Source organism: Emydura macquarii, unplaced genomic scaffold (assembly GCF_026122565.2).
Source record: "Emydura macquarii macquarii isolate MOO-44397 ecotype Brisbane River unplaced genomic scaffold, CSIRO-AGI_Emac_v2 contig_2994, whole genome shotgun sequence".
NCBI lineage: Eukaryota > Metazoa > Chordata > Testudines > Chelidae > Emydura > Emydura macquarii.
Window position 1 is genome coordinate 1,302,728 of NW_027133131.1, and position 27,896 is coordinate 1,330,623.

At 65.9% G+C, this 27,896-nt stretch overlaps 1 protein-coding gene across 1 annotated transcript in view; it reads right to left on the minus strand.

Annotated features, from left to right (window-relative positions):
* The window catches only part of KMT2D (lysine methyltransferase 2D), a 44,530-nt gene extending 18,224 nt beyond the window's left edge, over positions 1–26,306 (minus strand). The window contains 33 exon segments of the mRNA XM_067529772.1: positions 441–614; positions 1,143–1,753; positions 1,756–2,941; positions 3,263–3,313; positions 3,442–3,515; positions 3,826–4,070; positions 4,330–4,414; positions 4,945–5,109; positions 5,810–5,914; positions 6,633–6,713; positions 6,911–7,100; positions 7,284–7,408; positions 7,666–7,782; positions 8,014–8,157; positions 8,620–8,835; positions 9,460–9,507; positions 9,629–9,738; positions 10,105–10,269; positions 10,464–10,645; positions 10,889–10,993; positions 11,131–11,241; positions 12,364–13,328; positions 13,556–13,684; positions 14,245–14,381; positions 14,639–14,793; positions 15,133–15,247; positions 15,645–15,810; positions 16,253–16,415; positions 16,915–17,021; positions 17,327–17,526; positions 17,951–18,068; positions 18,978–19,056; positions 25,188–26,306. Coding sequence (XP_067385873.1) covers positions 441–614; positions 1,143–1,753; positions 1,756–2,941; positions 3,263–3,313; positions 3,442–3,515; positions 3,826–4,070; positions 4,330–4,414; positions 4,945–5,109; positions 5,810–5,914; positions 6,633–6,713; positions 6,911–7,100; positions 7,284–7,408; positions 7,666–7,782; positions 8,014–8,157; positions 8,620–8,835; positions 9,460–9,507; positions 9,629–9,738; positions 10,105–10,269; positions 10,464–10,645; positions 10,889–10,993; positions 11,131–11,241; positions 12,364–13,328; positions 13,556–13,684; positions 14,245–14,381; positions 14,639–14,793; positions 15,133–15,247; positions 15,645–15,810; positions 16,253–16,415; positions 16,915–17,021; positions 17,327–17,526; positions 17,951–18,068; positions 18,978–19,026 — 6,594 coding nt within the window. The 5' untranslated portion in view covers positions 19,027–19,056; positions 25,188–26,306.
* Positions 26,307–27,896: the final 1,590 nt, after the last annotated feature.

Sequence of the window (27,896 nt, forward strand, 5' to 3'; positions counted from 1 at the left end):
CTACTTCCAGGGCAGGGGGATCCTGAATTGCCTCCAGCCCCCAGCTCAGCTCCCCTGCAGCAGGGGGCTGGGGACTGACTACTCCACGCCCCTGCCCTTGTTCATGGCTAGCCCCAGCCAAGTCTCCCCATGTGCTTTATCTGGTGACACCCTGCAGCAGGGAGTTCCCCAGGCGACAGGACATTTCAGGTACAAGTCCTGGGTATGCCCTAGCGGGAGTGTGGTGTTGTCAAAGCACCAGAGCCATCAAAGCCTGTGATGACCCACGTGCGGAGCTAAATCCACACTGGCTGGCACCGACTGCCCCTAGAGGCCTTGCCCCAGCCCAGCCCGGCGGCCCAGAAACCAGCACCACGTGGCCCATATGGCTATGGAGGCGTTCGTGCATGTGGCCCCCTCCCGGTGCCCCAGGCGCCCCCCTGGAGCCCGGCCGGCGCTACCTGTGCTGACTGGTAGGGCGCCAGGCCACGGAGCTGCTCGAATGGCTGGCTGCTGGCTTCAGCGCTCCAGGCGGCCTGGGAGGAGCTGCTGGCGGCCGCCGCGCTCTCCTTCTCCTGCCGCAGGTTGTTCCGCTGGATCTGCTGGCGGATGAGGAGCTCGCGGAGTCTCTGGCGCTGGGAGAGGAGGGATGAGCTGTTACAGCCGCGCCCAGACTGCAGCCTGGGAATTCACCCCCCTAGCCCTGAGCAGCACGACAGGGCAGCCATGGCAGCCTGGAGAACATCTACCTACGTCAACTAGGGGAAGGGAAACTGAGGCACCGAGCAGGACAGGGCCTCGCCCGTCACCCAGCAGGTCAAGGGCAGAGCTGGGAACAGAACCCAGCGGTCTCGAGTAAAGCAGACTAGAGGGCAAAAAGCTATTTCCCCGGCGCCAGCACCTACTTTGTATCCCATGGTTTCCCTCTGATCAGCCCCCACCTCTGCACCCTCCAGACGTCCTGCACCCAGCTCTGGGAGGGTAGTAGGAAGCAGTGGTTAGAGCAGGCGGTCTGTGAGCCAGGATTCCTGGGTTCTAGTCCCAGCTCTACCTCGGATTCGCCGTGTGCTCGCCTATGCTCTTGACGGTGCCCCAAGCCAGTGCCCGCAAACCCTCCCACGGCCAGGACACCCTGAGGGTGAAGGAGAAACCGGAGCCCTCACCTGCCTCTGCTTCTCCAGCTCCAGCTGGCTGATGCTGGTGAGGGCACCCTCCTGGCTGGCTGGCAGCTCAGGCAGCTCCCGGCTGGAGAGCACGGGGATCCCCGATGCCACCTCGTCCCGCTTGTCAGCCGGCAGTGCCATCCCGGCTCGGGGCAAGTAGGCCAGGGAGCCGTCCTGCTGCTGCGGGGGGTGGGGGGACTGCTGCGGCAGCACGGAGGGGGGCCGGAGGGGCGAGAGGCTGTAGGTCTCGGCAGGGCAGTTGCCTGGCCCCAGGGGGCTGCCGGCCTGGTGGAAGCTGGGCGAGGAGGCATAGTTCGCGCTTTGGGGCTTGCCCATGGGCTGGCTAGGGGCAAAATGGCTGTTCATCCCAGGGGGCTGGTGGGAGGGGGAACCCTTGAGGGGCTCGGAGATGGCTGGGGGGAAGGTGAAGCACATCTGGGCTTGGGCGCTAGGGAAGACGCTGGCTCCAGGGGAGCGGGCGAAGGGGGGCTGCTGGCTTCCCGGCCCCTTGGCGTGAGGGTCACTGGGCTGGGCCGGGGGGAAGCCCCCGCCAGCTGGGGCATTGTGGGAGATGGGGATTGATTTGAAGCCAGAGTCGGGCATTTGGGGCCGGGGGGCTTGTGCAGGGGGGCAAAGGGGTCCCGGGACTGGGGGCGCGAGGGGGGTCTGGAGTAGGGGTCGGGTGACTGGAAGCGGGGGGTGACGGGGGACTGGCAGCAAGCCTCGTTGGAGAGTGGCCGGGGGGTGAGAGGGGACTGGGAGCTGGACTGGGACTGCGGGCTGGCGGGGACACGGGCGAAGGGGTCAGAAGGCAAGGACCTGGGGGGGAGGGTGCAGCAGCTGTCAGGGGGCTGGGGCCGAGGCGTCAGGGGGGGCTGGGCATAGGGGTCCGAGTAGCAGGACACAGAGGGCGCCTGCCTGTAAAGGTCGGGGTGGCTGGGAGGTGAGGGGGCCAGGGCCTGGGGGTGGGGATCTGGAGGGCGATGCGCCAGCCCTGGGCTCTGTGGTTCTACCTGAGAGACCCGTGGGGTCAGGGGGGCTTTGAACACGTCGGTGGCCTTCAGCTCGGCCGTGGAGAGGTGGGACGGGGAGTCGGCGTAGCCCATGGTGGGCACATAGCCCGGCGAACACACTCCCAGCCCCCCTTCCTCCTTCTTCACCTGCAGCCCCCCGCCCTCCAGGCTCCTCTTCTGCTCCCCAAAGGGAGGGGGGGAGAGCAGCGGCTCGGGGGGCCTGGCCGCGGGGCTCCCCGGCACAGAGAGGTTGTCCAGGGAGCCACTGAGGCAGCGAGGCTTCAGGAAGGGGTCTGGGGTGGAGGGCTGGTGCCGGGGGGTGCCAGGGGAGGTGGGGTGGAACTCTGGGGGCTGGGGGCCCAGGGCTGGCCGGGGGGTGGGCAGGAGCTGCTGCTGCTGGGTGGGGAAGGGCTGGAGGGCAGCTGCAGCCGTGGGGCTCTGGCCCAGGGGCGAGGGGAAGCGCGGCTCCAGCGGGTAGGCGGGGGCCATGCTGTAGGGGCTGTGGGGAGGCACTTGGGCTGGGGGCTGGGGAGGAAGCTTGAGGAAGAGCTCGCCGGATGACTCGGGCCCCGCTTCGGCGCCAGCGGGGGGCTTCAGGAACCCGTCCGTGGAGCCGGGCAGGGCCCCTGGGCTGCTGCTGTAGACAGGCTGCCCCGCAGCGCCGGGCGGCAGGACAGCACCCGGCAGTGCCCCCTGCTGAGGCGGGATCCTGAGGTGCAGCGAGGGTCTCTCAGGCTTGCGCAGTCCCTCCCCTTTGGTTTGCTTGTTGATCTGGCTCTCGGCCTGCTGCAGAGACAGCGGAGACGGGGCCAGGGGTCAGTTTGCCAGGGGACCCGCCCCCTGCCCCGCTCACTGCAGAGAGCCTGACCTGGCGTCGGGTCAGAGTTCCCCCCCACACCACCCGGGGCTGTGGAAAGGGGGCTAGGCAGCAGGAAGGGAGGATCCAGCAAAGCCAGAGGAGGGGCCAGTTGCTCCAGTTCCTCCCCCCAGCTCTGGGTCCCCGAGCGGCCCAGCCGTCAGGGCACCCACTCTGCCAGGCAAGGGCCCGGGAAGGACGGACAGAGAGGGGCCCCGCCAGGCGCCTGAGTGCGCTCCACCGGCACGTACCTTCTGCACCTTGTTGATGCGATGAGCCGCCCGGTTATCTTTGGCCTTTTGCTGCACAAAACACAAACCAGTTCTCAGCCCCGGGCAGCGAGACGCGCTATCGAACCCCCGCGAGCAGGTCTCGCTCCCCGGCCGCAGCCCCCAGCGCGGAGCAGGCCCGGCCAGGACACGACACTCACCAAGTAGGGGGCTTTGTCCGTGGCAGGGACCTTCCTCCACAGCTTCATGATCTGTTTGCAGCGGCTGGACCAGTCTGGGAGGGGGACAGAGACGGACGTTACAATCACCCCCGATCACCAGCCAGGCTGGAGTCGCTGGACCTTTGGCGTTTCCATCCCAAGCCCCAGCTGCATCATGGTAGGTGGGGGGGATGGGGACGTTCCCCTCAGCCTGGGCTCCCCAAGACACACAACACGCAGCCCGTGGAGGCTCACTAACTGCCCTTGCGCCAGAGAGGACTATGGGTAAAAGCCTTCACTCAGCCGATGGCGGTCAGGACAGGCTGACTACTGAGCACCGCTCAGCTGACACCACTCCCTTCCCCAGGGGAGGAGCGCGCCTACCTGGGTAATCCTGCTTGAGGCTGGGGAAGTTAATGTTGGCGTAGAGTACGGGCGAGATGGTGGAGAGCTCGCCCAGCTCCTCGTCCTTCTCCCAGCGCTGCAGGCTCCGCTGGTTGTAGGAGAGCCCGTCCCCCTCGCTCTCCGTGGTGGGCGTGGTGGGAGTGGAGGGGGTGGTGGCAGCTGAGCTGCTGGCCCAGGGGCTCTCGGGTTCGCAGTGGTCTGGGCTGAAGAAGCCGCTTCTCTCCCTGCACAGGGGGAAAAGCACATGGCTTGAGTCACCAGGGCTGCGGGTGAAGCCACGGGCACATGCCAGCTGGGAGAGGGAACGGCCGGATCCTGCAGGCAAGGGCACAGATTCCAGCTCCGGGACTGAAGTAATAGCAACCCCCATCTCCTTAGGGACCCAGCATTCACCCCATCTCCTGGAGGACCCAGTGCCCTGCCCCTCCCATCCCTTCCCTTCCCAGGGCATCAGCACTGCTGGCCTGGCACCCGCCAACGTACCTGTTGTCGAGGAATGGGGACTGGCAGACTCCCGAGTAGGACTCCATGGGGGCAGCAGAGGGGAGAGAGCCCAGAGAAATGCTCCCTGTGAGGGAAGGCAGACAGCGTGGCACAGAATTGGCAGTGTGAGTCAGAGCCTCCTAGACAAAACCAGGTGAATGCCTAACTCCTAAGGAGCCCTTCTAACGCCACTCTCTGCTCACCAAGGAATCGCCCTTTGTATTGAACACGGGGAAACTAAGGCACGGGAGTGGGGGAGGGGTCACTTGCCCAAAGATCACACAGCACATCTATGCAGGAAATAGAACCCAGGAGTCCGGTCCCCCAATGCTTTCCTCCAGCCCCTAGATGGTGCTGCCTCAAGCTCAACCCAGGCTGCACAACAAGGGGCTGGAGATGGGGCCAGGGCACTCCAGATAGGCCCAGGATTGCTCTCCTGTGCCCGGCCAGGAGTAACAGATGGTGCCCCCACTGGCCCTCCCTCTCGAGGGCAGCCCTTTCACACATGGAATATTTGGAGGTGGGTCCCCTCATTTTGGGTTATAATTTATCAACCAGCTGCCCTGAAGGGCAGCACATTCCCCCCGCCGCACTCACAGGAGATAGACAGCTCACCTTGCAGGAAGGGCCTCTGGGGGAGCTGTGTCCGGTTGAGGTCTCGCCCTCCCATGCCAGCCTCCATCCCTGCTGCCACGCAGTTCAGCTGCTGCTCCCGCTCGGCAGAGCCCAGCACGTCCTTGAAGAGCTGCTGGACGTCCTTGCTCTCCATCTTGGGCAGTTCTGGAGGAAGGAGGAAGATCAGTGAACACAGGGTTGGGGAGCGGCATAGCCTTACACCCCCAGGGAAGCCAGCTCCATCTCATTCTCACCATCTTACAGAGGGGGAAGCTGAGGTGCAAGTCAGTTGCACAGCTGGAAAAGGAATCCAGGAGTCCTGACTCTCAATCCCCACTGCTCCAACTAGTAACCCCACCCCCTCTCCGAGCCCTTTAGAAGCAGATTAAAAGGCACAGGGAGCAGGCTGAGAAAACCACCACCACCACCACCCTCCCCCCGGGTTGGTCAACAACTGTTCCATGCGACGAGCTGCAGAGACTGGTCTCCCCGTACAGCCAGGGCCTTCGGCAGAGGGCAGCAAAGGGATCTGACTTGCCCTCTGATCCCCAAGGGCCCCGCACAGGGGACGGGAAGCTGGCCTGGGCAAGCCCCTTGCCTTGGGAATAGGACACGTCACCCTCGGGGGAGCTGGCCCCAGGCCTGGCGAGACATTTTGGGCTCCAGTACACGTTCGCTGGGGCCCCACCGCCTCCTAAACCCACCCCCCCCAGTGACTGACATTTGGGAGGCTCCCCTGAGCTGGGGCCCTGGTTCAGCTGTCCCTCCCCCGCCCCCCCTTCTCGTCAGCCCTGGCAGGCACCAGCCCAGAACGGCGGGGTGGGAAGCGGGGAGGCCGGTGCGAGGGGGTGTCTGGCGGCCTGACCTTCTGTGGGGATCTTGTCAAGGTCGGAGCTGAGCGCACCCTCGCCGGGCGTCGCCGGCTTCTCGGCGTCCCCGGGGTCCGGAGAACCTTTCGGCTCCTCTGCCCCTGGGAGACAGACACCCACACCCACGTCACCCCCGGTTCAGCGCCTGCCACGGGGGCGTGCTGCTGCAAACCGCCCCCCATTCCCCCACGGCGGGGGTGGGGCCAGAGCCCCCCATCTCCCCACGGCGGGGGCGGGGCCAGGGCCCTGACCCCCACCCCCCCACGGCAGGGGTGGGTGCACCAGGGGGTGCCTGGACTGAGGGATGCCCCCCTCCCCAAAAGAGTAGGATGACGATCTAGGCCACATCTCTATAGTTCCAAAGGTGGGGGCATCACTCTAGGACTCCACACCATAGAGACTCCTGAGTCCTCCACGACTCACCATAGATGCCCCCTGCCTAGACAATAGTCCACAGCCATAGAGCTGTAGCTAGAGTGGCACTATGGAGACCTTAAGGCACTGGGGCGGTTGGAGAGTACACTCTAGGCTGGATCTCGATGGTGAGGGGGAGTCAGTGACTCTACAAGGTGGGGAGCTCTAGGTGTGGTTGAGTTTATACAAATGAATTCATGCATATTCAGATATTCAAATAAGAGGATCGCTTCATTTGCATAACCTCTCCAGCTCTCTGTATGGACCTGCCGTCATGCAGAGTCCACCCCCCGCCAGGGGGCCCAGACACCAGCTGCACCCCACCTGACCTGAGCCTGCAGCTCCCACCCCACCCCTGCCAGGAGCAGCCGCGCAGGCCAGGCCAGCCCAGCGGGAGGTGCTCACCTGGGTCCTCAGCCTTCGCCTCCACCCCTTTCGGGTCCTCCTCTTGGCCCGCTGCGGAGCTGCTGTCCATGCTGTCGTCCCCTGGGGGTCACAGGAGGGGACGCTGAGCCAGCATCCCCTGACGCCAGCCGCTGGGCAAGGATGATCCCTGGCTCCTGGCACTACCCACCCCACGCGTCAGAGCTTCCTACGCAAGCCGGGCGCCCAGCTCACCCCGGCGAATCCCATCGCTCAGCCCCGCACCCAGCAGCCAAGGGCATCTCTGTAGCCCCCCTTACCTTTCGGATGAGTGGGGGGCTCCTTCCCGTCTCCAGGTGTTTTCTGGAGTGTGCCAGGCACACCAGGGTCCACCCTGGGTCTGGGAACCCCCTGGCCAAAGGGAGGACAGGCGGCTCCATCTCCCACACCCCCAGCAGCCAGCAGGGCCTTCCGGCTCAGGTCCATGAGCGCCTTCCCGAAGAACGCTTCCTGCCGAAGGAGTGGGGAAGGGACGGGAGGAGGCGGGAGGGAGCCGGAGGGGATACGTACCAGAGTTAACAATCAAGGAACATCCCATCCCCACCTCTCTGTTCAACGAAGCTCCCCCACCCCTCGCCCCCAGCAGCGGGAGCTGGCACAGACCTCTCGCTGTCCCCTTGCAGCCTTGCTCACCTGGAGGTAGGCAGGGAACATATCCTCTAACTTGCTCTTCTTCCTGCCGCGGCGTTTCTTCTTCTCGTCCCCCTCTGCCGCACCTTGATCTGCGGCGCTCTCCGCTGGGATCTCCGCCGGCGCCCCTGTGAACAGCAGCTGCTGTGACTTCAGCCCTCCTCGGGAGGGAGTAGAGGAGCCCGGAGACCTGGGGCCACCCTGGAACGAGCCAAGCCTTGGCCAAGGATTGCCCCATCGGCCCCCAAGCAAAGGCACAGACCTGCCCCCCTCCATGATATCCCAGATATTCCCAGAAGTAAGGGGGGGCTGTGTTCTGTCCCAGGGCTGAGCCAGAGGTTAACGCAATAGGGACAGGCGCTGCCCGGGCACACACGGCTCCTACCATCTTCCGGGTGTCCCTCAGCGCTCAGCACCTCGCGACACGCCTCCACCAGGGCCGCGGAGCCCTTCTTCAGGCGGGTATGGGACTTCCGCTGCCGCACCATGAACCCGCCAATCCCTGTGGGGGACAGAGGAGAGGGAAAGGGTTATGGGGGAGGTCTTAACTCAGCTGTGGGGGGCTTCATCCCACAGGGCACGATCCGGGCTGGGGATGCTGGAACCTGACACCCTCCAGTCCCAGCTCTGCAGTGACCTAGATCCGGCTGGACGGCTCCGTTGGCCAAAGCCAGGAAGAGCCCGGCCGATCCACCGGCCCCTCCCCGTCACGGCTAGACGCAGGAGCACTCACCAGGGCGGTAGGGCTTCCGCTTCCTCTTCTTGCACTCCTCCAAATCCTCCAGCCCCTTCCCCGAGTCCACGTCGGCCCCCGTGTCCCGCTCAGGGCTGGTGGCAGCTTCTAGTTTGATCTCACACTCCATGTGCTCCACACCCACTGCGCAGGGGAGGGGGCGAGACGTTAGCGTGGGATTCCCCCTCCTCCCACAGCCCCGTCACTGACAATCCAGACATCCTGACCACCACAACCCCCAAACCACAACCCCCCAGCCAGGCCCGGAACCGGCCCCAGGCATTGCTAGCCAAACGGCGCCTTCTCTCCCCCCGGCCACGAAACCTGGAAGAGCCGGTCCAGCCCATCAGTGAGAGAGGCCCCCACGGTGCCTCCCCCCTTCACAGTGCAGGGACCACCCATCCCGGCACCGACCACCTCAAGGCAGCGGAGCAGAGACTTGTCCTGCCAGGCGCCGGCAGAGCTCTCGGTTCAGTGGGCTCGTGGGTGCAGCCCAGGCCTGGGAATGAACCCTGGCGTCTTGGCTCTTTTCTGAGCACATTACGGGGGCAGCACAAGCAGCAGGCGCTCATGCGCTGCCCAGCTCGGAGCCAGAGGGGAGCGCACCTTCGCCTTTCAGCAGCTCGTCCCCTTCCAGTTCCCCATCCTTCTTCTCGTCCGTGCCCAGGGGGTCGCCCCCCTCCAGGCCGCCCTCCCCATTCAGGGTGCCCAGCCGGGTCTTGCGCTGCCGGCGCTTGTGAAGCGGGGACATGGACAGGTTGCGCAGCACGGCCATGCCCGTCTCCGTCAGCCAGACCCCTTCGAAGCGGAAATACTGGGGCTCTGGGGAAGGAAGGAAGGACACGGGGCCAGAAGACAGTTATGGATCATGCGCTCTCCCCTCCCACCCCACAGCCTGGCCTCGTAGCTGGGGCATCGGGCTGGGAGTCAGGACGCCTGGGTTCTATGCCGGCTCTGCACCGACCCACCCTGGGCCAGTCCCTGAGCCTCTCTGTGCCCTTCATCTCGCCTGGTCAGGCTGTGAGCTCTTCAAGGCGAGACACTCCCTGCCCCGTCGACCGGATTCCACAACCCTCCCCACCCCCACAAGCTGGGAACGTGGCTCCCAGCTCTAACCACTAGACCCCACTTTTCTCTGAGCCTGGAGCAGAACCCGGGAGTCCTGACTTGACCCTCCAGTCTCTACACCAGCCCACAGCCCTGCCCAGGAAGCAGGTAACCCACCCTCAGGCAGCTCATCCCACCCACCCATCCTGAGCAGGGCAGGGCTCGGAGCCCCCTGGGCAGCTTCCAGCTCGGAGAGGGACGGACTTTCCTGTGCACCCCGGGCTAAGAGCCCCGGCCAGCCAGGCCCTTCGGGGTGACAGGCAGGACCCCCCAGGGGGGCAGCGAGAGCAGCTCGGTCACACGGGGTGGAGAGCGCGCCCCCGGCCCCTGCACGCTTACCCGGCTCCTTGATCTTCACCGGCATGATCTCCAGGGGGGCGACAGGAACTGGGGAGGGAAACACGCAGCGGTGAGTCCCCACGGCTCCCTGCACCCCCCGCCCCACCCCATAGGCCCTCCCTGCCGCTCCAAGCACCTGCCTCCCGGCGCAGGGGAGGCATGGACGCACCGACTGGCTTGATGACGTAGGGCTGGCAGGAGCTGCAGTCGAAGCCCTCGTCCGCGGCCTGCTCCACCTCTTCCTCCGTGAAGAGATTGTTGCACACGGCGTGGAGCCACCTGGGGAGACAGGGCCGGGTAAGGACGGGGCGCAGCGTGGGGCATGGGTACAGCGTTAGCCCAGCCTCCGTGTTCTCAGCCGCGACGTGTGAGGATGTATGCCGTGGGAATTAGATCCCGTGTCTAACCCCACAGCCCCAGGAGCAGAGAGGTGAGGGGCTGTGTTGTTCCTTTGCCTATGGCCCAGAATCCCAGTGGCTGCTCCCAGGTCAAGGGCTCGGCTGCAGAATTTGGGGCCTGGCGCGGGCTCCAGCGGGCAAACACTGACTGGGGTGTCAGATCCCCGAGGAGATGCCATGGCAGCCGCGTGTCAGCCCCACGGCTACCCCCACCCGCCCCACGGGGAGAAGGGGGGCTGGGCCTCACCGGTCACAGTGCCTGCACTGGATGAGCAGGTCATCTTCCACGTACTTCACCCGGCAGACGGGGCAGGTGACGAGGCTGGCGCAGGGGGCGCAGTGCGTGTAGTTGTTCTGCCACTCGCAGTGGAACCCGGGGGAGACCGCCCCACACTGCACGCAGCACACGCACCTGCCAGAGAGACAGGAGACGGGTCAGCGCCAGCCCCCCGCTTTATCCCCTCAGTGCCCCCTGGCCTGCTCCACCCCGCCGAGCGCCAGGCTCGGCCCCCCGGAGAGATGGAAGAGGCTCCCCACGGCCGCCGGGGCTCTGGCTCAGCACCGCGGCCGCCCGGCGCCGCCCGCCCGTCTCGCACTCGGCCTCACCATTTGCACTTCCAGCCGCCCTTGGGCACGGTGTGCAGCGGGGGGTCCAGGCAGTAGGTGTGGTAGCTGATGTCACAGTCGTCGCAGAGCAGCAGGCGCGAGGGGTCCGAGGCCTTCCCGCACACCTCACAGACGATGCACTCCACGCAGCGCCAGCCCTTCAGCAGCATCACCTTGGTGATCTGGGGGGCACAACGGGGCTGGCACGGTGAGGGGGGCGGGCGGGGACCGATGGGCACAGAGGTCACGCCCCTGGCCAGGGCGGGGAGGGAAGAGCGTCCGAGGCCCAGGCATGCAGCCTGTGGGACCCGCTGGGCGACCCCACCCTCCTCCCCGGGCCCGGGCCGGGGAACGGCAGCTGAGGGAGAAGCCGGGTGCGCCACACGCCAGGGGGCCCAGGTCCCGCGCCGCCCGCGCCCGCTCACCTTGCTGTTGACGCAGTAGGGGTGGTAGCACTGGGAGCACTGCGAGCAGGCCAGGAGGTGCCCCTCCGCCCCACGCCCGAAGCTGCCGCACACCACGCACATGTCCTGCCGGGGAGAGACGGGGACGTCAGGGGGCTTGGCAGAGACACAGGGAACCGCCAAACCCGGAGCCCAGCTGCTCCCCCTCCAGCCCCAGGCTCCGCACCCCCTCCCTCCCCGGGGGGCCCGGCTGCTCCCCCCACCTGCATGAGGACGAACTTGTCGGTGTTGGAGAAGAGCACCACGGTGTTCTGCATGGTGTCGTCCTCCTCCTCCTCGTCCTCCTTGCTGGGGGAGCTGTCGATATCCGCCAGCTGGGGGAGCAGAGGGGGGCAGCGGGTGAGGGCGGGGCGAGAGCACGGCACTGCCGGAGCAAGCCTGGGCCACCCGCCCCCTGGGCCAGACACCCCCGGGCGCAGCTCAGTGCCAGGCTCCCCCTGAGAGGCTGGGGGGAGGGGCTGGCTTAGACATGGGGGGGAACTGCACAGACACTCCCCAGTCCCCATAACCCCGGAGGGGAAAGGCCCGGCCCCCTCCTCCACGCTGGGGCTGAGTGTCCCACACCCTGCCCCCCGCCTCGCCCCCGGCAGCCAGCCAGACTTCCCGACCCCGGATCGGAGCTGGCGCCCCCAGAGGGGAGAGGCCCCCCCACACCCAACCAATCCCCCCCGACTCCCCAGTGGAGAGACGCTACCAGGGGTTCTGGTTTGAGCCACTGATTGGGGGGAAGGAAGCGGGAGGGGGGTCCAGTCCCCATCAGGGCGAGGGTCTCGTTCACGATCCCCCCAAGGGTCACTCGCCGACCCCAATGCTCCAGACACCGGGACCGGCCTGGGCCCCCACGGATCCCACCCTGTGGAGTGGGGGGCCCCACAGCCGCCGCTTCCAAGAGCCGGTGGGGGGCAACTCTAGGGACGCAGCCCCCCCCGCCCACAGCCCAGCCTTACCGCCAGGGTCTCAATGGACGAGGTGGTCGACTTCAGCCGAGCCCGGCCCCGGCCCCGGCCCCCCTGGGACCCGCCTCGGGGGCGCCGCCTCCCCGGGAAGCTGCTGCTGCGACCCTAGGGCCGAGGGGAGGGGGAGGTAACAGCAACACCCAGGGGACCTGCCCCACCCGTCCCAGCGTGGCCCCAGGGGATGGCACAGCAACCCGGGCTCATGGGGCGCAGGCGGGACCCAGGGGGCCGCCCCGGTCGCCACTGCCCTCCACCGCACCCTGCTGCCCGCTACCACCCTGCAGAGGGCACGGACAGGGCGGAGGGCGTCAGCATGACTCGGGATGGAGACCATGGCCCCCCTGCCCGCGCCGGCCTGGCAGGGGGCGTCAGACGGCGGCGAGGGGTGCCCAGCGCCAGAGGGGGCCTGCGTGGCGAGACAGGCCCCATCCCAGCAGGGGCAGCAAGAGAGCCTCCCCCCCGGCCCGGTCCCCCCATTACCTGCTTGACGCGGGAGCGCCCCGGGGAGCTGCGCCGACGCCCCTTCTCGCCCTCGCCCTTGGCCCCCGCGGCCGGCTCGAAGAGCAGCGAGTCGTCCGTCTCGGCCAGCGAGTCGGTGCCGTGGGGCAGGCCGTCGTCCTTCTGCAGGCTGATGTCGGTGGAGGTCATGCCCAGCTCCATGGAGAGCGAGCCCCCGCCCTCGGGGTCCGGCGAGCCCAGCAGAGGCTCGGAGCCGGGGAAGCTGCTGCTGGTGTCGCCCTGGCTCAGGTTGGAGATCTCGTTGACGATGTCCGACTTGATGAGGGCCGGGCGGGGCCGCAGGACAGGGGGCTCGGGGCCCCCCTCTTCCCCACGCTCCAGCAGCTTCCCGCCCGCCCCATATGCCTCCATGGGGGTCGCCGGGCCCAGCTCCTCGGGTTCCAGCAGCATGGGGGAGCCCTTGGGCTCGCTGGCAAAGCTGACCGGGGTCTGGCTGGACTCGGGGTCCCCCCCGCCCCGGCTCTCTTCCAGCCCATCCTCACTCAGCTGGGGAGAGCAGCTCCCCCCGGCCCCGGCATGCTCCAGCCCAGCCTCTGCATCCTCCTCCTCCTGGGTCAGGCCTGGGAGCGGCCCCAGTGCCAGCGCTGGGTCGGGCTGGGCACGATCCCCCCCAGGGCCGGCCGGGGACCCCGCCTCACCCCCTGCCGCCTCCATCTCCTCCGCCTCCCCACACTCCATGGCGGCCCTGGCCTCCGTGGGGGCCGGCTGTGGGGCCGGGGAGCCCGGCGGGGGGGCTGCGGGAGGTGTCTCCGTCCGGGGTGGGGAGGCAGCAGCCGACTCCTGCTCCATGGGGATCTGGGGGCTGCCCGCAGGCTCCAGCGGGGCGGCGGGGAGGGCAGGGGGTCCCGCCGGCTGCTTGGGGGCCGGCTCCTCTTCGGCGCCTGGCGGCAGCTCCTCAGCACAGGCGGGCGACGCAGAGGCGGGATCTGGGGGGGAGAGAAACAAGGGGACAGTCAGTCACTCGTGGGGGTGCAAATCCCTCACCCCCTCCCCGGATCAGCACCCTAGGGGTTAACAGCCCCCCACTTCACTGGGCAGGAAGGGCCCGAGTCCCAGAAGGCCTTGGGGTGGCCTCAGCCCGCTGCCCCCTCCCCCAGATGGCGGCAGGGCTCCCGCCCCCCCTCCCAGGGGCATCCGTGGGGCACCCCCTCACCTGGAGGGACCGGCGGCAGGGCCGGCGCTTCGGGGGCCGCCTCAGGGGGCGGCGGCTCCGTCGCCTCCTCCTGGGCAGGTGCTGCCGGGCCTGGCGCCTCCTCCATCTTCTCCGCCCCCGGATCGGGACCTGGGGGGCAGGACAGCTGGTTGGGGGGGCGGGATGGGGGGGGGGCCCTGCCTCACCCACCCCCCCCAATCAGCAGGCCCAGCCCCCCGGCCCAGCAACCGCAGGCCGAGCAGCGCCACCTAGTGCCTGCGGGTCGGCGGTGCAGGGCCACGCCTCCCCGCTCTGCCTGGGCTCCCCCCCTCCCAGGGACGGGGCACGGGCGGGGGGGGGTCCTTCAGCACATGACACCCCACCCGCCCACCTTCCCGCACTCCCCCCTCTCTCTGGGGGGGCAGGGAGGGAGGCAGGGCCTCCCGGGCAGAGGCAAATACGACCCCTGACGTAGAGAGGGGGAGAAACCGAGGCACAGGGGGAGGGACTGGCCCAAGGTCATGTGGCAGGTCGGTGGCGGAGCCGGGAGCCCTGGCTTTCACCAGAGGGATCCTTTCTCCCAGCCAGTGGGGGGGAAGGGGCAGGTGGAAACTCCTGGCACAAAGGGTTAATTCTGGCAGGCCCACCCTGGGGTCAGGGGGCCAGGCACATGGGAAACTGGGGGGCCCGGAGCCAGGACACACGCTCACCTAGGGGTTTGGCTTCACATCCCACAGGCGTCAGCTCCTGGGGCACGGCCCCCTCCGGCTGCGGCAGCTTCTGCCGCCCTTGACACGCCGCACAAGTATCAGCCCCTGTCGGGTCGCTGCCGTCCGGGGGCGAGAGCCTGAAGGGGTGCGGGGGGGGGGGAGAGGGGAAAGCCGCATGGGGAGTGTCAGAGCCCCCGGCCAGAGATTTGCTGAGGCCCAGGGGGGAGGGATCCACCACCAACCCCTGGCCCCCACACCAGGACAGCAGCTGGAACACATCCCGCTCCCCCAGGCGCCTGCAGCTTATAATGGGAGGGAGGGCCAGGCCCAGATCCTCCCACCCCCCTGCAGGGACCCTCACGCCGTTTCCTGGGGACCCCCCTTTGCAACTCACTTCTGGCAGCTGGGGCAGCGCCGTGTGGCATCGGTGCCGCCTGCCGCGCTCCGGTGCCGCTGGCAGCCCTCGCACACCGAGTAGTTCTCGTACCAGTGGCACCTGGGGTCGAGCGCCGCTGGCCGCAAGCCGCAGTCGGAGCACACCCGGCAGTTCTGGAGGGAGACACACACTCAGGGGGGGCTGGCTGACTGGGGGGCAGGGAATGGGGCACAGGGCCTTTCCCCTCTAGGGGGCGCCAGCTCTGACCTGGCCCCAGGGCAGGGGTCAGGGACAGGCATGGGCTGGTTCAGGTGCCATCAGGCGATTTCTTCCCCCTGGATTATGGGGGCTGTGGGCCCAGGAAAGCCTGGGGGTCCTTCTCCCTCCCCCCAGGGACTCCGTCTGCGCCGCTGGCATCAGGGCCGGCTCCATGGGACGAGCTGCCAGGGCCCCAGAGCAGATGCCGCCCTGGCCTGGCCTCCCATGGCCGGAGATGCAGGTATGGGGCCCACCTTGCACTTCCAGGAGTCCGTGGGAAGGCTCTCGATGGCCGGCTGCAAGCAGAACGTGTGGCAGCCCTTGTCACAGGCCTCGCACACCAGCATCATGGAGTCCGCGCCGGGCTGCCTGCGGGGAAGAGGCTGCTGTCGGACCAGCCTTAGGCCCCTCAGGGGTCGAGCACCACCCTGGCCTCCACCCACCACCCCACAGCCCTCAGGGGTGGCTGGCACTGCACGGGGCCTTCGCCATGAGACAGCAGCGCAGCCAAGGAGAGAACCCAGGAGTCCTGGCTCCCAGGCCTCCCAGCTGTAGCCCCCTAGACCCACTCCCGGCTCAGAGCCAAGAGCAGGACCCAGGCCTGTTGCCTCCCAGGGCCCACTGCTCTACCCACAAGACACCCTCGCCTTTTTGCTCCCCTGCCCCAAGTCTGGAACACGAGGGCAGGAATCCTGGCCCCCCTCCCCCGGAGCAGGAAGGCTGGGGCGTTTCACACAGGGCCCGTGCCCGGCGTCTTGCCACCTACCTGCACGTCTGGCAGACTTTGCACTCGGGGCACTGCCAGCCGGAGCGCTTGCGTGGGGTGATGGCGACGTCCAGGCAGGAGCCGTGGTAGTGCAGCCCGCAGCTGGTGCAGAAGAGCAGGTCGCGCAGGTCCCCTGGCCCGTCGCACACCACGCACCGCGAGTCCTCTGGGGGAGCGGGGCAGGGAGTCAGGGAAACGTGTCCTCTTGCACCCTGCCACCCAGGATGCCCAGGTCGTTCCCCTGCCAAAGCCCTCTGCCACAGACCTGCCCACAGCCCATGTGTGTTCTCTGCCCACACCCTGGGGCTTCCCCCTGGCTGGCAGCACCCACAGCCCACCCACACCAGCTCCCCCCACCCCCAAGGATCTCAGCAGCACACCGACATCCACCCGGACCCCCAGCTGCACCATCACAGCGGTGACAGACCCAGGAAGAGAACCCAGGAGTCCTGGCTCCCCCTGCCCCTGCTCTAACCACTAGACCCCACTCCCCCTAGGGCCTTAAGAACCCCTTTCTCCCCTCCCAAACTCCACCAGCCACGGGGCAGAGGGGAGCTCTTCTTCGCACCCCACAGCACCCCCTGCTCAGAGGCGCTGGCAGCACCTACCCATCTGCACCGCCTCGGCCACGTGCTCCGGGCAGAGGAGCCGGAGGGTTTTCATGGACTGGAAGGAGCCGCTGGCCGCTGCGCATGGGAAGTGGTAGCGCCGCGGACACCCCTCCGAGTGGCACTGAATGGTAGCACCCATCCTCTGACAGTGTTCACATTTCTGAAAGCAGCAGGGACAAGTTAGAGATGCGGGCGGACGGACGTTGTCTCAGCCAGGCTCCTCCGAGGTGATCCCCGAGAGCCTGCCAACCCCGAAGTGCAGCCACCTTCGGGGTGGGAGCTGGGAGCTGCTTAACAACAACTACAAAGCAATGTTAGGCCAGGATCCCTCATCTGGGGCTGAGATGCAGCCACCTCTGGTGTGGCGCATGGCAGCTGATTAGCGGCGTAACAGTTTAGGACGGAAAGTGAAGGCGTGGGGAATTAGGGAGGTGAACACAAACACCCCTTGGATGATTGAGCCGAGAGCACCTGGGGCAGGGCCTCGCTTTTACAGTGGTGGCCCCCCCCAGCGCTGGCAGAGGGGAACGTTGGAGCGCCTGACCTTCCTCAGAGGTCTCCCTTTCCGGGGGGGGAACCAAGTGGACCCCCAATGCCATGAGTCATGCAGTCCCCCCACCTCCCCCCAAACTGCAGCGCTCCCACCGGGCACCCCTCACCTGCGAGATCCCTGAGAAAACAGCTTTGTGCACCTCACTCAGCCCAGCTCCGGCCTGCTGCACCCCCGCCGACCAGGCCGCGCACCAGTGGTGAGCCCAGAAGTGCCCTGCGAGGGGAGGCAAGGGTTAACGTGGGGGGGGTTCAGGGTAGGGAACCCCCTGCTCGCCCTCTCCAGGACTCTGCCTGGTGGGCGGGGAGCCCTCCCCACAGAGAGATTTCTGGGCCTCGCGGGGGACACGAAGGGCCTGAAAGGGAAGGAGATACCTGAGTGCCGCGCCAGCCTTTGCACTCGGGTCCCTGGGCCTGGGGGGGCACCGGAGAGCTGAGGGTGGGACCCCAGGGCTGGGAGAGAGGGGCCCTAGCAGAGCTGGGGGTGGGGGGCTGCTGGCTGGGAGAGAGGGAGACGCTCACCCGTCGGCTCAAACAGCTCTCCCGGCGACACCCCCTCCGAGAAGCCGATCTGGGACAAGTCATCGCCGGGGCCCCTCCCGTCCTGCTGCCCAGAGAGACGCTGGGTCCAGTCGGGCGCCGGCTCGAAGCGCTGCAGCTCCCGCTGCCCGTGCAGGCTCCACTCACCGCAGTTGCAGAGGGCGCAGCGCCTGGCTGGGGTGCTGGGGGGCGGAGATGAGAGCAGAGTCAGTGGGGGGGGGGACACAAACATGCCCCTCCGCCCCCCAAAACTATACCCCCTTTACCAGCCCAGTCACCTCCCTTCACCACCCCCCGGGCAAATAACCCCAGGCCAGGGGATCCCTCAAATGTCCCCCTGCACCCATGTCCCCTTCCCATCCCTGGAGGGCAGAGGGCCCCCCACCATCCCCCTGGGCTTTGGGGTCCCAGCCCCAATGGTTTCCATTTGGCTTCCCAACCCGACAGCGAATCAGGGGCCTTAGCTCCCGACTGGGCCCCGCTGGGGTGTCTGTCACCCCCCCACTCGAGTGGGATGGATCCACTTCCCTCACCTGCCCCCGCCCCAAATCACAGTCCCCAACTCCTAGCTCCAGCCGCCAGGATTGCAGGCCTCCCGCCTCCCACCTGCAGGCCTGGGGAGGCTCCTGGGCTTCCGGTTCCTGTGCCGGGGGGGTCCCTTCCGGCGGCTTCAGGGGATCCCCTTCCGCGCCGCCCCGCTCTTCCGAAGACACGCCCCCGTCGGCTGCAACAGGAGAACGGCCCCATCAGGACCCCAGCAGCGGCGGTGCCCACCCCCCGTCACACCGATCCCCCTCTCACGCTACCACCCCCGACGCCCCGCCCCAGCCACAAACAGGGCCACGGATCAGAGCAGGCACCAGCCACCACCCTTAGACTTTCAGGGCACGGAGTGCATCCCCCTCGCATGGCAGAGACCACCCAGCTGGGGGATGCCTGTAACCGCCCCCCCCCCGCCCCCCCGTGGTCTGTACTGGGGCGGCTGGACATCCACACCCAGCCAGGGCAGCACACTGGCAACGCGGAACGGCGCCCGACGGGGCTCCCAGACAGGAGGGAGTAACCCCTAGCGAGCCAGCCACGGCCCCCCACACGGTGCGGATCAATCATCCATCAGCCTCCTCCAGGCCCTTCGCCCACCGCTCACAGCTGCCGCCAGGGACTGGGCTGGGCCAGTTTCAGACCCATTGCTCTGATGGGGAAACTGAGGCACTGGCCCAAGATCACACAAGCCAGCTGGGACTAGAACCCAGGAGCCCCAGCTCCCAGTCCCCCTCCTCTAATCCCTTGACCCCACTCTTTAGGCGACCGAGTTTCAGATAAGTTGGGGCCACACAGGAGCTGGCAATGTCCATGTAATCCTGTCCCAAAACGCCAGGTAAAAAGTGGCCAATTTGGCTGTTCTGGGGGGTGTCGGGTGCCCCCGAAACGCAACACGAGACCCAGAGAGCGAGTCGAGGCAGCCACTTTGCCCAGCCAAGGTGACTCCGCCCCACCAGCCGTGAGCCACAACCCCTGCGCCTTGGCATCGGCTCGGGGCAGCCACCAGCCTCCAGGCCAGGGGCTTCCAGCACAGCTGCTGCGGGCGCCTCCAGCAGTGCCCATCTGGCCCCCAGCCCTGCTCCGGACTCACCTGGCACCTCAGTGTCTTTGGCCTGACTGGGCGGTTTCCGATCATCCATCCCGTCTCCTGCCGTCCCTCCCAGAGAGACCTGCGCGAGGAGGGGACACGTCAGCTCATTAACACCAGCCATGGCCTCCCCCCCCCATCGGCATGCCAGACCCATGGCTGCCGGCAGACACCCAGCGCCGGGAGACGCAGCCGCCAGCCTCTGGGTCACCTGCGCCAGCCCTGGGAGCGGCCGCAGGCATCATTCCCACCAGAGGCCGCTCGAGTGAGTACGTCTCAGCCCAGCCCCCAGCAGGCCAGGGCCCATGTCACAGGAACCAGCCCCCAGCAGGCCAGGAGCCTCTAGCCAACTTCCCTCCCTGCCCCCCAGGTCAGCTCACCACCACGTGCAAACCCCAAGGGCTGTCTACACAGGTGAGGGGGGGTTGTACTAGGGCAAACACCCTGCACTGGTGCAAAAAGTGACAGGGTGAAGCATGCTGGGACAAGCCACTTTCACCTGTGCGCAGCACACCTGGCACGAGGGGTTTACATGGGTACAGCTCTATACCCCCCCCGCCCCTGCCACAGGTGAATACGCCCTTTGGGAAATGTGGGGTGGGGGCAGGGAGCCATTCAGCCGTGTGCCCCTGCCCCGCCCCCATGCCCATCCATGCCCCCCTCCAACTCCACCCAGACCAGCTACATTCCCCCTGCGTCTCCACCTGCAAGTTCTTTGGGGCAGAGACCTCGTCTTCCCACCCGCCTACCAAGCACCATCGACCGCGCTCCTCCCCTGCAGTAGCGAAAGGAGGGGCCTGGCGTTCTGAAGCAGCAGCGCCCCCAGCGGGGTGGGCACCAGGTGTGTGCTGCTGGGGCGAGGCGGGTGTTATTAGCAGAGCGTCACACGACGTATTTCAGTTTCGAGGCCTAGTGCAGCCATCACCACCCCTGGGGCAGTGCCAGCACCAGAGGCCTGGAGTCTGCCGCTCTCTGCTTGGCTGCCGGGTGGTACAGCCAGGGCAGCGACAGGACAGGACACGCCACCCCACCACACACACCGCCCCTGCCCCTTCACCCTCCTGCCAAGAGGCAGTGGGCGGGGGATTGTCCCCCGCTCGGCCATCGCCAGAGGATGCCCTGAGAGACCCACATGAACCCAGTGGGCATCACGAGTGGGCCAGGGCTCAGTGCACATCACATGACACCCCCAACCCCATCAGAACCGGGCCCCTGCACCAGCAGCTGGACCGTGGTGGACAGCAAGCTCCCCTCCCACCCCGGCCGGGGGCTCTGCAGGGCCAGGCCGGACGCTGAGCTCCGTCACCAGGGCGGTCAGCGGGCGTCTGCCAGCAGCACAGAAGTGACCGGCGCCCGCGCCCCATGGAGGGCGCCTTGCTTGGGGGAGACCCATTCAAATCTCAGGCTTGTGCTACAGTGAGCAGGACTAGAGAGATGGGGGGACCCAGCATGCTTTGCTCCGAGCCCACATTTCACAGCACCCTTGTTCCAACCAGACACGCCCCCCGCTCACCCCCCACCCCGCTCCCGCCCGGTCCCACAGCCCCAGCCGCCTGCTTCTCCTACGATGCTTCCCAAGGACAAACTGAACGGCCTGTGCCGCAGTGCATCCTGGGAGATGTAGTTCTCTGCTGCCCGTGCCACTCACAGCGGGCTGCTGCCAGACCCGGGCCCAGAAACGAGCTGCTCCGGCTCTTCCATGGGAGACGCGGCTGCCCCATGGACAGGAAGGGGTCAGTGCAGCATATCTGGGGCAGGATGTTCCCAGCAGGCAAGGCCTGTGGCATTTGCATGGACTGACCTCAATTACAGCCACCACAGGTGGTGGCAGCCAGCTTCCTTCCCGTCACAGCTTGCAGTAGGAGTGGGCACCCCCAGAAGCCAGCTGGCTCAGGGGTTGGGGGGGGACAGGGGGGGTATCGCTGAGAAGCTGCTGGCCCAGTGGGGCACCAGGCGATATCGCCGTCATGATTACCCACCACGCTGCAGGGTCCACCGTGTAACCGCTGGACAAAACCCAGAGCTACAGCAAAACCAAGGACGTGTTTCGAGTGGGGCAGATGGAAGTCAGGACTCCCGGGCCCCATTCTCTGTCGCTGAGTGATCCTGGACCAGTGCTGCCTCTCCGTGCCTCAGTCTCCCCGTCAGCGTAGCAGGCTGATGCTGCCCTGCACGGCTTTTGAAAAGTTCTTTGAGCTCCTCAGATCAGAGGGCAGAGCTGGTTTCACCATCCCCTGGAGCAGGGCGCAGAGACTCTTGTAAGAAGTGCTATGGGATTGATTGTTCGGTGACCGGGGCAGCCAGGGCCTTGGCTGGAAATGTCAGCCTAAAGACAGAACTTCCTGGGGCAAAGTCCCCCCGGGACAATGGTGAAAGGGACAAGCACGCCCCCAAAACCACGGAGGTGCTCTGCACGGGTCACCCATCCAAGCAGTGACCTGATCTGACCCTGCTGAGCCTCTGAGATTCAATGACCCCCCTCAACTGGGCTGGCTGCATGGACAGTACCTTGGGGAGCCAGGAGGTGGGGTGGAGAAAGTCCAGGGAGGGTAACAAGAGACAAAAGCCAGAGCAAAGGGGCCGGGGGGGACGTTTTCTCCCCCACATCAGATCCCCCTTAACTGCCCCATGCAGGTCTTCTTGGCCCTGGCACCACTCACTGTCAGAGACGGGACACTGGGCTAGACGGGCCCAATCTGCGGCCGCAAGCCTCTCACGTCCCCGAGGGATGCTCTGCCTCGATCTCTGTGCCCAGCTCCCTTGGGAGGCGGGGCAGCTGCCGGGCGAGGCGTTCCCCATTGGCGCGGGCGACAGGGCAAGGATCCCTCTGAGCTCCGTTGGCCTTTGCCCCCGGAGTCCTGGCAAGCAAAATGCAGCTTTACCCAACCAATGCCGGGCATCGCCAGCCGCGATGGTGGGAGAGGACGAGAACTAGATCGAAGTGTGGGGCCGGAGCCCCCCACACCCCACATCCTCCCAGGAACAGCAGCTCCCGTTTTAGCACGCTCCAGCTGCCATGTCTGTGTCTGTTGGGAAGCAGCATGGCCCAGTGTTCAGAGTAGGAGACTTGTTTGGGTTCTATCCCCGGCTCTGGGAGGGGAAACGGGGTCTCATGGCAAGACCGGGGCCGGGCGGGGCTGTTTCTGACGCTCTTTGTGACCCTGGGCCAGTCACCTACTTACTGCAAAAAGCGAGTAGATGGGGCACGACCAGGCCTTACTCCACACCGGCATGGCCCAGGTACGCCCCGCCAGCATCACCAACCTCTCGCTGGTGCTGCCATGGGCAGCAACAGACCTTCCCAGAGAGCCTGGGCTGAGAATGAGTGCTCCCGGCGCCCCAAGGCAGGGAGAAAATGGACAGAGCCATCACCAGCTGTTTCTCTGTTGGATGCAAAAGACCCTGAGGCCTCAGCGAGGAAAGTCCACACACACGAACATCTTGGGCCCAGATCCCACAAGCGGATCCACGTGGGCAGATCCCCGCAAGGGGTCCAGCCCACACAGATCCGACTGCAGAAGCAGGGCCGTAAAGGCAAGCCTCCATTGCGTGCTGAACTGAAGCACCTATCAGCCAAAAACACAAACCCAGCATCCAGCTTCCCAGAGACAGTTTTCATTCCTGAGCAGCAAGATTTGCAACAACAGCAACAACAAAGTTCTAGATTAAGAAGCAATTTGGGCAGTTCAGAGCTGGCCTCAAAACCGAAACGTTTGCAAGGGATTGGGTCAGGGGCAGATTTCTGGTAACCCCCTGAGAGTATCGGTCTCCCCCAGCCAAGGGATAATATTTTAGTGCATGCTCCAAAGTCCAGGGCGGGGGGGGCTACAATTTCATTCCACCTCTGGGCATCACTCCAAGTTGTCTGTGTTTTTAATTAGGTCCTGCAGCCCCGCATCCTAAAAAGACCAAATCAGAGATGGGCGCCTAGACCACCTCACAGCACAGAAAAGTGACTCAGCAACACAAACACACAGGAGGGGGGATTAAAAGAGTGGTGCAGGCAGTGGATAGACCCAGGACTCGTGTGTTCTAGTCGCAGTTTTGGGGTGGGGGGTGTCTAAAGGTTGGAGCACTGGGCGTCTGGTCAGCAAAGCAGAGACATGCCCAAAAGAACTGGGCTTAGGTAAAGATGGAACCAAAGCCAGGGTTTAGGTGGATTGTGACAGCAGGGACACAAAACGCTGCAGTCTGACCGGACCGGACACAATATCCCTTCGCAGCTTCTCCATCACCTTCCCTCAGACCCCAGCTCTGCCAGCGTGAAAGTGGAGTAACAATGTCCGTAGAGCTGCTCCAGTTTTACCCCAGTGGGAGGCAGATCAGAACCTGGCCTGCTGCAGTTTTAACCTGGCGTTAATTTAAGCAGGACATGGTGCCTGTTATTGGTATGTATTTCTTTGTTGGGGGGAGGAGACACTGTCTTTGAGCAGTGACTCCGGAGGTGAGATATACAGCGAATTCGTCTGCTTGTTAAATCTAAACAAACACCTCCACATGGAACAGAAAGCAGGGCCCAGCTCCAGGCCTGCTGACACACCGTCCTCGGGTTCAACCACAGCCCTGGGGACTCCTGGCTACTGCGTCTGTTCAGAGAGGGGGGGCAGGCCCCCACCGCATGCCCTGCTCACCCAACCCCTGCCCCAGCATCCTCGGTTTCCCCCGTGACAAGAGAGACGGGTGGAGACCTGGACGGGATAGTGACAACCACAGGGAACAGCTAGACAGCCTGTGCTTACAGGGCGTGCAACAGGTGCAGCAGCCGTCCTGAGAGCAGAGACAGAGAAAGTGTTTGTGGATTTGCTGGGGCACAGGTCCCACCCCCCCCACCTCTCTCTCTCTCTCTCTCACACACACACACACACACACACACGATTCCACAAGGCAGGGGAAGCTCAGACAGGAGCCGGATTTAATGGGGGGGAACACGCGCGCTGAATCTGGCCGGCGGTCTTCAGGGTTTGGTGCCAGTGATGGGGGAGGGGTGGGAATGGCCTACCCACCCGCACGGACAGAGAGAAAAGCTGCATGGAACAAAAGCCACATTTCTGCCTGGGAAAATGGGAGGAAATATCAAAAGCTCTGCCGCCTCCCCCCCCCTTTCTGTTTGAGCAAATCTCCTAGGACTCCTGGTAATCCCTGGAGATTACATTCATCCCAGGAGGATGGCCGAAGGCAGCCCAGGCCTCACTTAGGGTCACTTTGTTTCTGGGGGAGCTGATTCGCCACAGGAAACTTCCTCAGTAAAGCTCAGTAACGGGGCAGTGCAGAGCAGTGCGAGGAATTTAGGGGGGAGCAGCTGGAGAAGGGGGCGAGCCCCGTTCCCTCCCCCCCAAGATGTTAACAGGAAAAGGTGGGGCAAGCCCGGTCCCTGGCACCGAAAACACAGAGGGGAAGGGAAGGGGACATGGAAGGGAGGGAGCAGAGTCAGTCCCACAACCTGGGGCCTATTTTACCACAGCCGTGGGGCCTTGCCCCATAAAACACCCCTGTGATACTCTGATGGGGAACGCCGCCCCCTTCACAGCCAGAGATCAGCCCCTCTTCACAAACTCCGAAGGGAACAGAATATGGGGGAGACACCGAGAGTGGGAATGTGCCCCCATCAGGGGAAAGGTGAACCTGGGACTACCACCCCACAGATTAGGAATTGTAAACAACAAAAGCTGCCCCCCCTCACGTCCCCCAACCAGGCCACCATGTAAAAACCAGACTCCCCACCACACACACACACACACACACCCCAATCGCCTTTCTTCCCCAGCCTAGCTTTCAACCCGGCCCTCCACGGTGCAGAGAGATTTCCAAATCAATCTGGGCTGCGCGAAGGGGTGGGGGGGGGGGGAGATGAACAACAGGGCAGCACATCGCCCCCCACGGCCCCCCATCGCTCCACAAGCCAGAAAGCGGCGCTGCGGGGCTCCAGCCCGCCAGGGGCTGGGGCTGGGGGGCAGCCCCCGGTCGGATCTCGCCTTATTGCTGGCGGCGGCGGAACGCAGAGGCCTAGAAGCGGAGGAACCGATTTTCTAGTTTGCTCCGACTCCCCCCCCCCCCCCACGCCCCGGTCACAACAAATAGCCACCGGCGCCGGCCGCTCGCTCGCTGGGGCGCAAAGCGCTGGCGGAAAGGCGAGGGGGCTACATTGAAACGGGGCAGAGGTTCCCCCCCCGACCCCCTGGAGAAGGGGGGTAGAGAAAAGGGAATCCCACCTACCTCTTTACAAGGCCGTGCGGGGATCCTCACCCCGGGAAATCCATCGGCCGGCGGCAGCAGAAAACATGGTCCGAAAAATAATTTTAAAAAATACAAGGGGGGGGGGCCCTGGCTTTGCTCCCCCCCCTACACACACACCACAAAAACGGGGTGCAGAAAACCAGAAGAATTTAGCGGGCTGAAAACGCTGCTAGATCCGACTCGGGGGAGACGGGGGGCGCCCGGCCCTGCTCGGGTGCCGGCGGGGGGGGGGGGAGCTCCGCTTCCTTCTCCTGCAGCCCCTCGAGGAAACCCCCCAGCCCACGAGCGAGCCGGGGCCGGAGCCGGAGCCGGGGCCGGGCAGACACAAAGGGAGCTGCTCCGGGTTTGCCTTTGATCTTCCAGCCGCCGCATCCGAGAGAGAAGGCCGCGCCGCCGGGCCGCTCCCTCCGGGGGGAGCCCTGGGGCCCGCGGACCGAACCCGGCCCGGCCCGGCCGGGGGGTAGGAGGCGGATGGGGCGGGCGGGGGGGGGCTGAGAAGTTTCTTGCCCCGAGGACGCGAGCGGCCGCCGCGGGCTGGTTACATTGTATCGTCCTCGCCCGGCCAGGGAGGAAATTGACACAGAGACTCGCAACAGCCGGGGACCCCCCGCCTGCCTCCCCCGCCGGGCCCGGCCCCCTCGCTCCGGCCCGGGGCGGCGCTGGCTGGGGGCGGGGGGGGTGCAGTTCCCCTCTCCGGCTCCGGGCCCGCCGCCCGCCCCGGCTCGGCTCCAGTTAGGTGGGGGGGCTCCTCGGGGCCCCCCCCCTGGTTTCCTGGGGGGCCCCCCCGCGCCGCCGCCGGGGCTTCAGGAAACGGGGCAGAAAGTGCTCGCCGAGGCAGCCATTTTCGGAGAGGAAAGTAGTCCTGCTGGGCCACCTCCGGGCTCGCTGCCCCCCCCGCCCCGCGAGGGGAGGGTGGGATCCCGGCCCGGCCCCCGGCCCGGCCCCCTGCCCTGCCGGAGCGGCCCGCACGAGAGGGCCGGCTCGGGACGGGTGGGGGGGCGGCAAAGCAGGCCCCGTTCACGGGGGGGGGGTGCAGGGAGGGAGAGGAAGAGGCTCTATTTTGTAACTCGGGCCCCGGGGCGGAAGGAGACGCAAGCCCAAAGCCGCTCGGGAGGCGAGGGATGTGACGGTACGGAACCGCAGCGCACGCTCTCCGGGATCCCTCCGCGCGGGTTAACCCTGGCGTGGCCGGGCCGGCTGGGGCCGAGCACGTGGGCTGGGCTGGGCTCCCCGCCTAGCTGCGGGGAGGGGGCAGCTGGGCCGGGCGGGCCGCTCCCGGGCCGGGGGGGAGCTTTGGGCCCGCGCACCCCGGCCTGAAGGGAGCATGGGGGGGGAACAGGCGTGCACCCCCCGCCGCACATCGGCACGCCCCCCCCCCCCCCCCCGGGCACAACTAGGCTGACGGGGGTGCAGCGCGGGGCTGGCGAGCGGCCCCCCCGGCGTGCGGGCGGGGCTGGAGGGCAAAGGGCTGGCTGCAGTACCGCCTGCAGAGCCCAGGGGGCGCCCGCCCTGCCGCCTGCACATGGCTCCGGGACGCTGCAGACCCAGCGAGCGCGGCTGGGACCGAGGTCTCACAGCGCCCCCAGTGGTGGGAGCCCGCCCCCTGTCAGCTCTCGCCGCCCCCCCCCCGTAATCCCTACATGCCCCCCCGCCCCCTTCCCTGCGTGCAGCGCGCGGCATAACGCCCCGGCCCACGCTCGGGTTTGCACGGTGCTCTGAAGACGGAAGAGAAGGTCCCTGCCCCAAAGCGCTAGCAGTGGAAGCACATTCCCTGCCCCTCCCCCTGGGGGCCAGCAGCCACAGGCACAGCCAGGCCAGCACAGCAGGGAGCTGTGTGGAACAGACATAGGCTGGAGACTCGGTTAAAGCCCGGCGGGGGGCAGGGGCAGGGGCAGGTCTCACTGTCTGTCTGTGAACTCAGTTCTGGTCCCAGCTTGCTGTGGGAGCTCAGGAAAGTCACTGCGCTGGTCTGTGACTCGGTTTCCCCACCTGTAAAACAGAGGGCAGTGCCCATACAGAAGGGTAATGCAGCTTCTGTGATAAATGGCTGTATTGCGAAGACGAGGGGGGTGAGGTGATATCTTTTACTGGAACAAATTTTGATGGTGAAAGAGACACGCTTTTGAGCTTCACAAAACTCTACTTCAGGTCTGGAGCAGGGAGAGAACACAAGTTCCCCTGAGGCAAAAGCCCCAGCCTCTGCCACTTCTGCTGAAGGTGAATCCCCATCAATAGTTAGCAGTATAGGTCCTATGATGTATTGTTGAGCAGTTCTTATTCCATCCAGTAGAGGGCAGGGCTGCACAAGCACAGGAACCTGCATGCTACAAGGTAGCGGGAAACCCCTGCTTCTGCAGCACGTGGGTGGGCTTATGATACAGAACAAAACCTTTGGAAACGCAGCAAGCTCCACGTGTGCCGGGGGTGACCATTGCACCAACCCCTCCTGCCACCCCGCGGGGCACAGTGCTAGTTAGTCAATCTTTATGAAGTGCTTTGAAAACGTAAAGCTGTGGAGTGGTGCTAACAAGATGATCTAGATTGTGTGTGAATACATGTAAACCCACAGGAGGAGCTGACCGTGTTTTCACACCTCAGATTGTTACGCATTGAAAGCAAGGGTTAACCCCTTTCTTGCGTATGAGGTCTAGGGTGTCTTTTCCCCATATCTGCAGCTCTTCCTCTTTG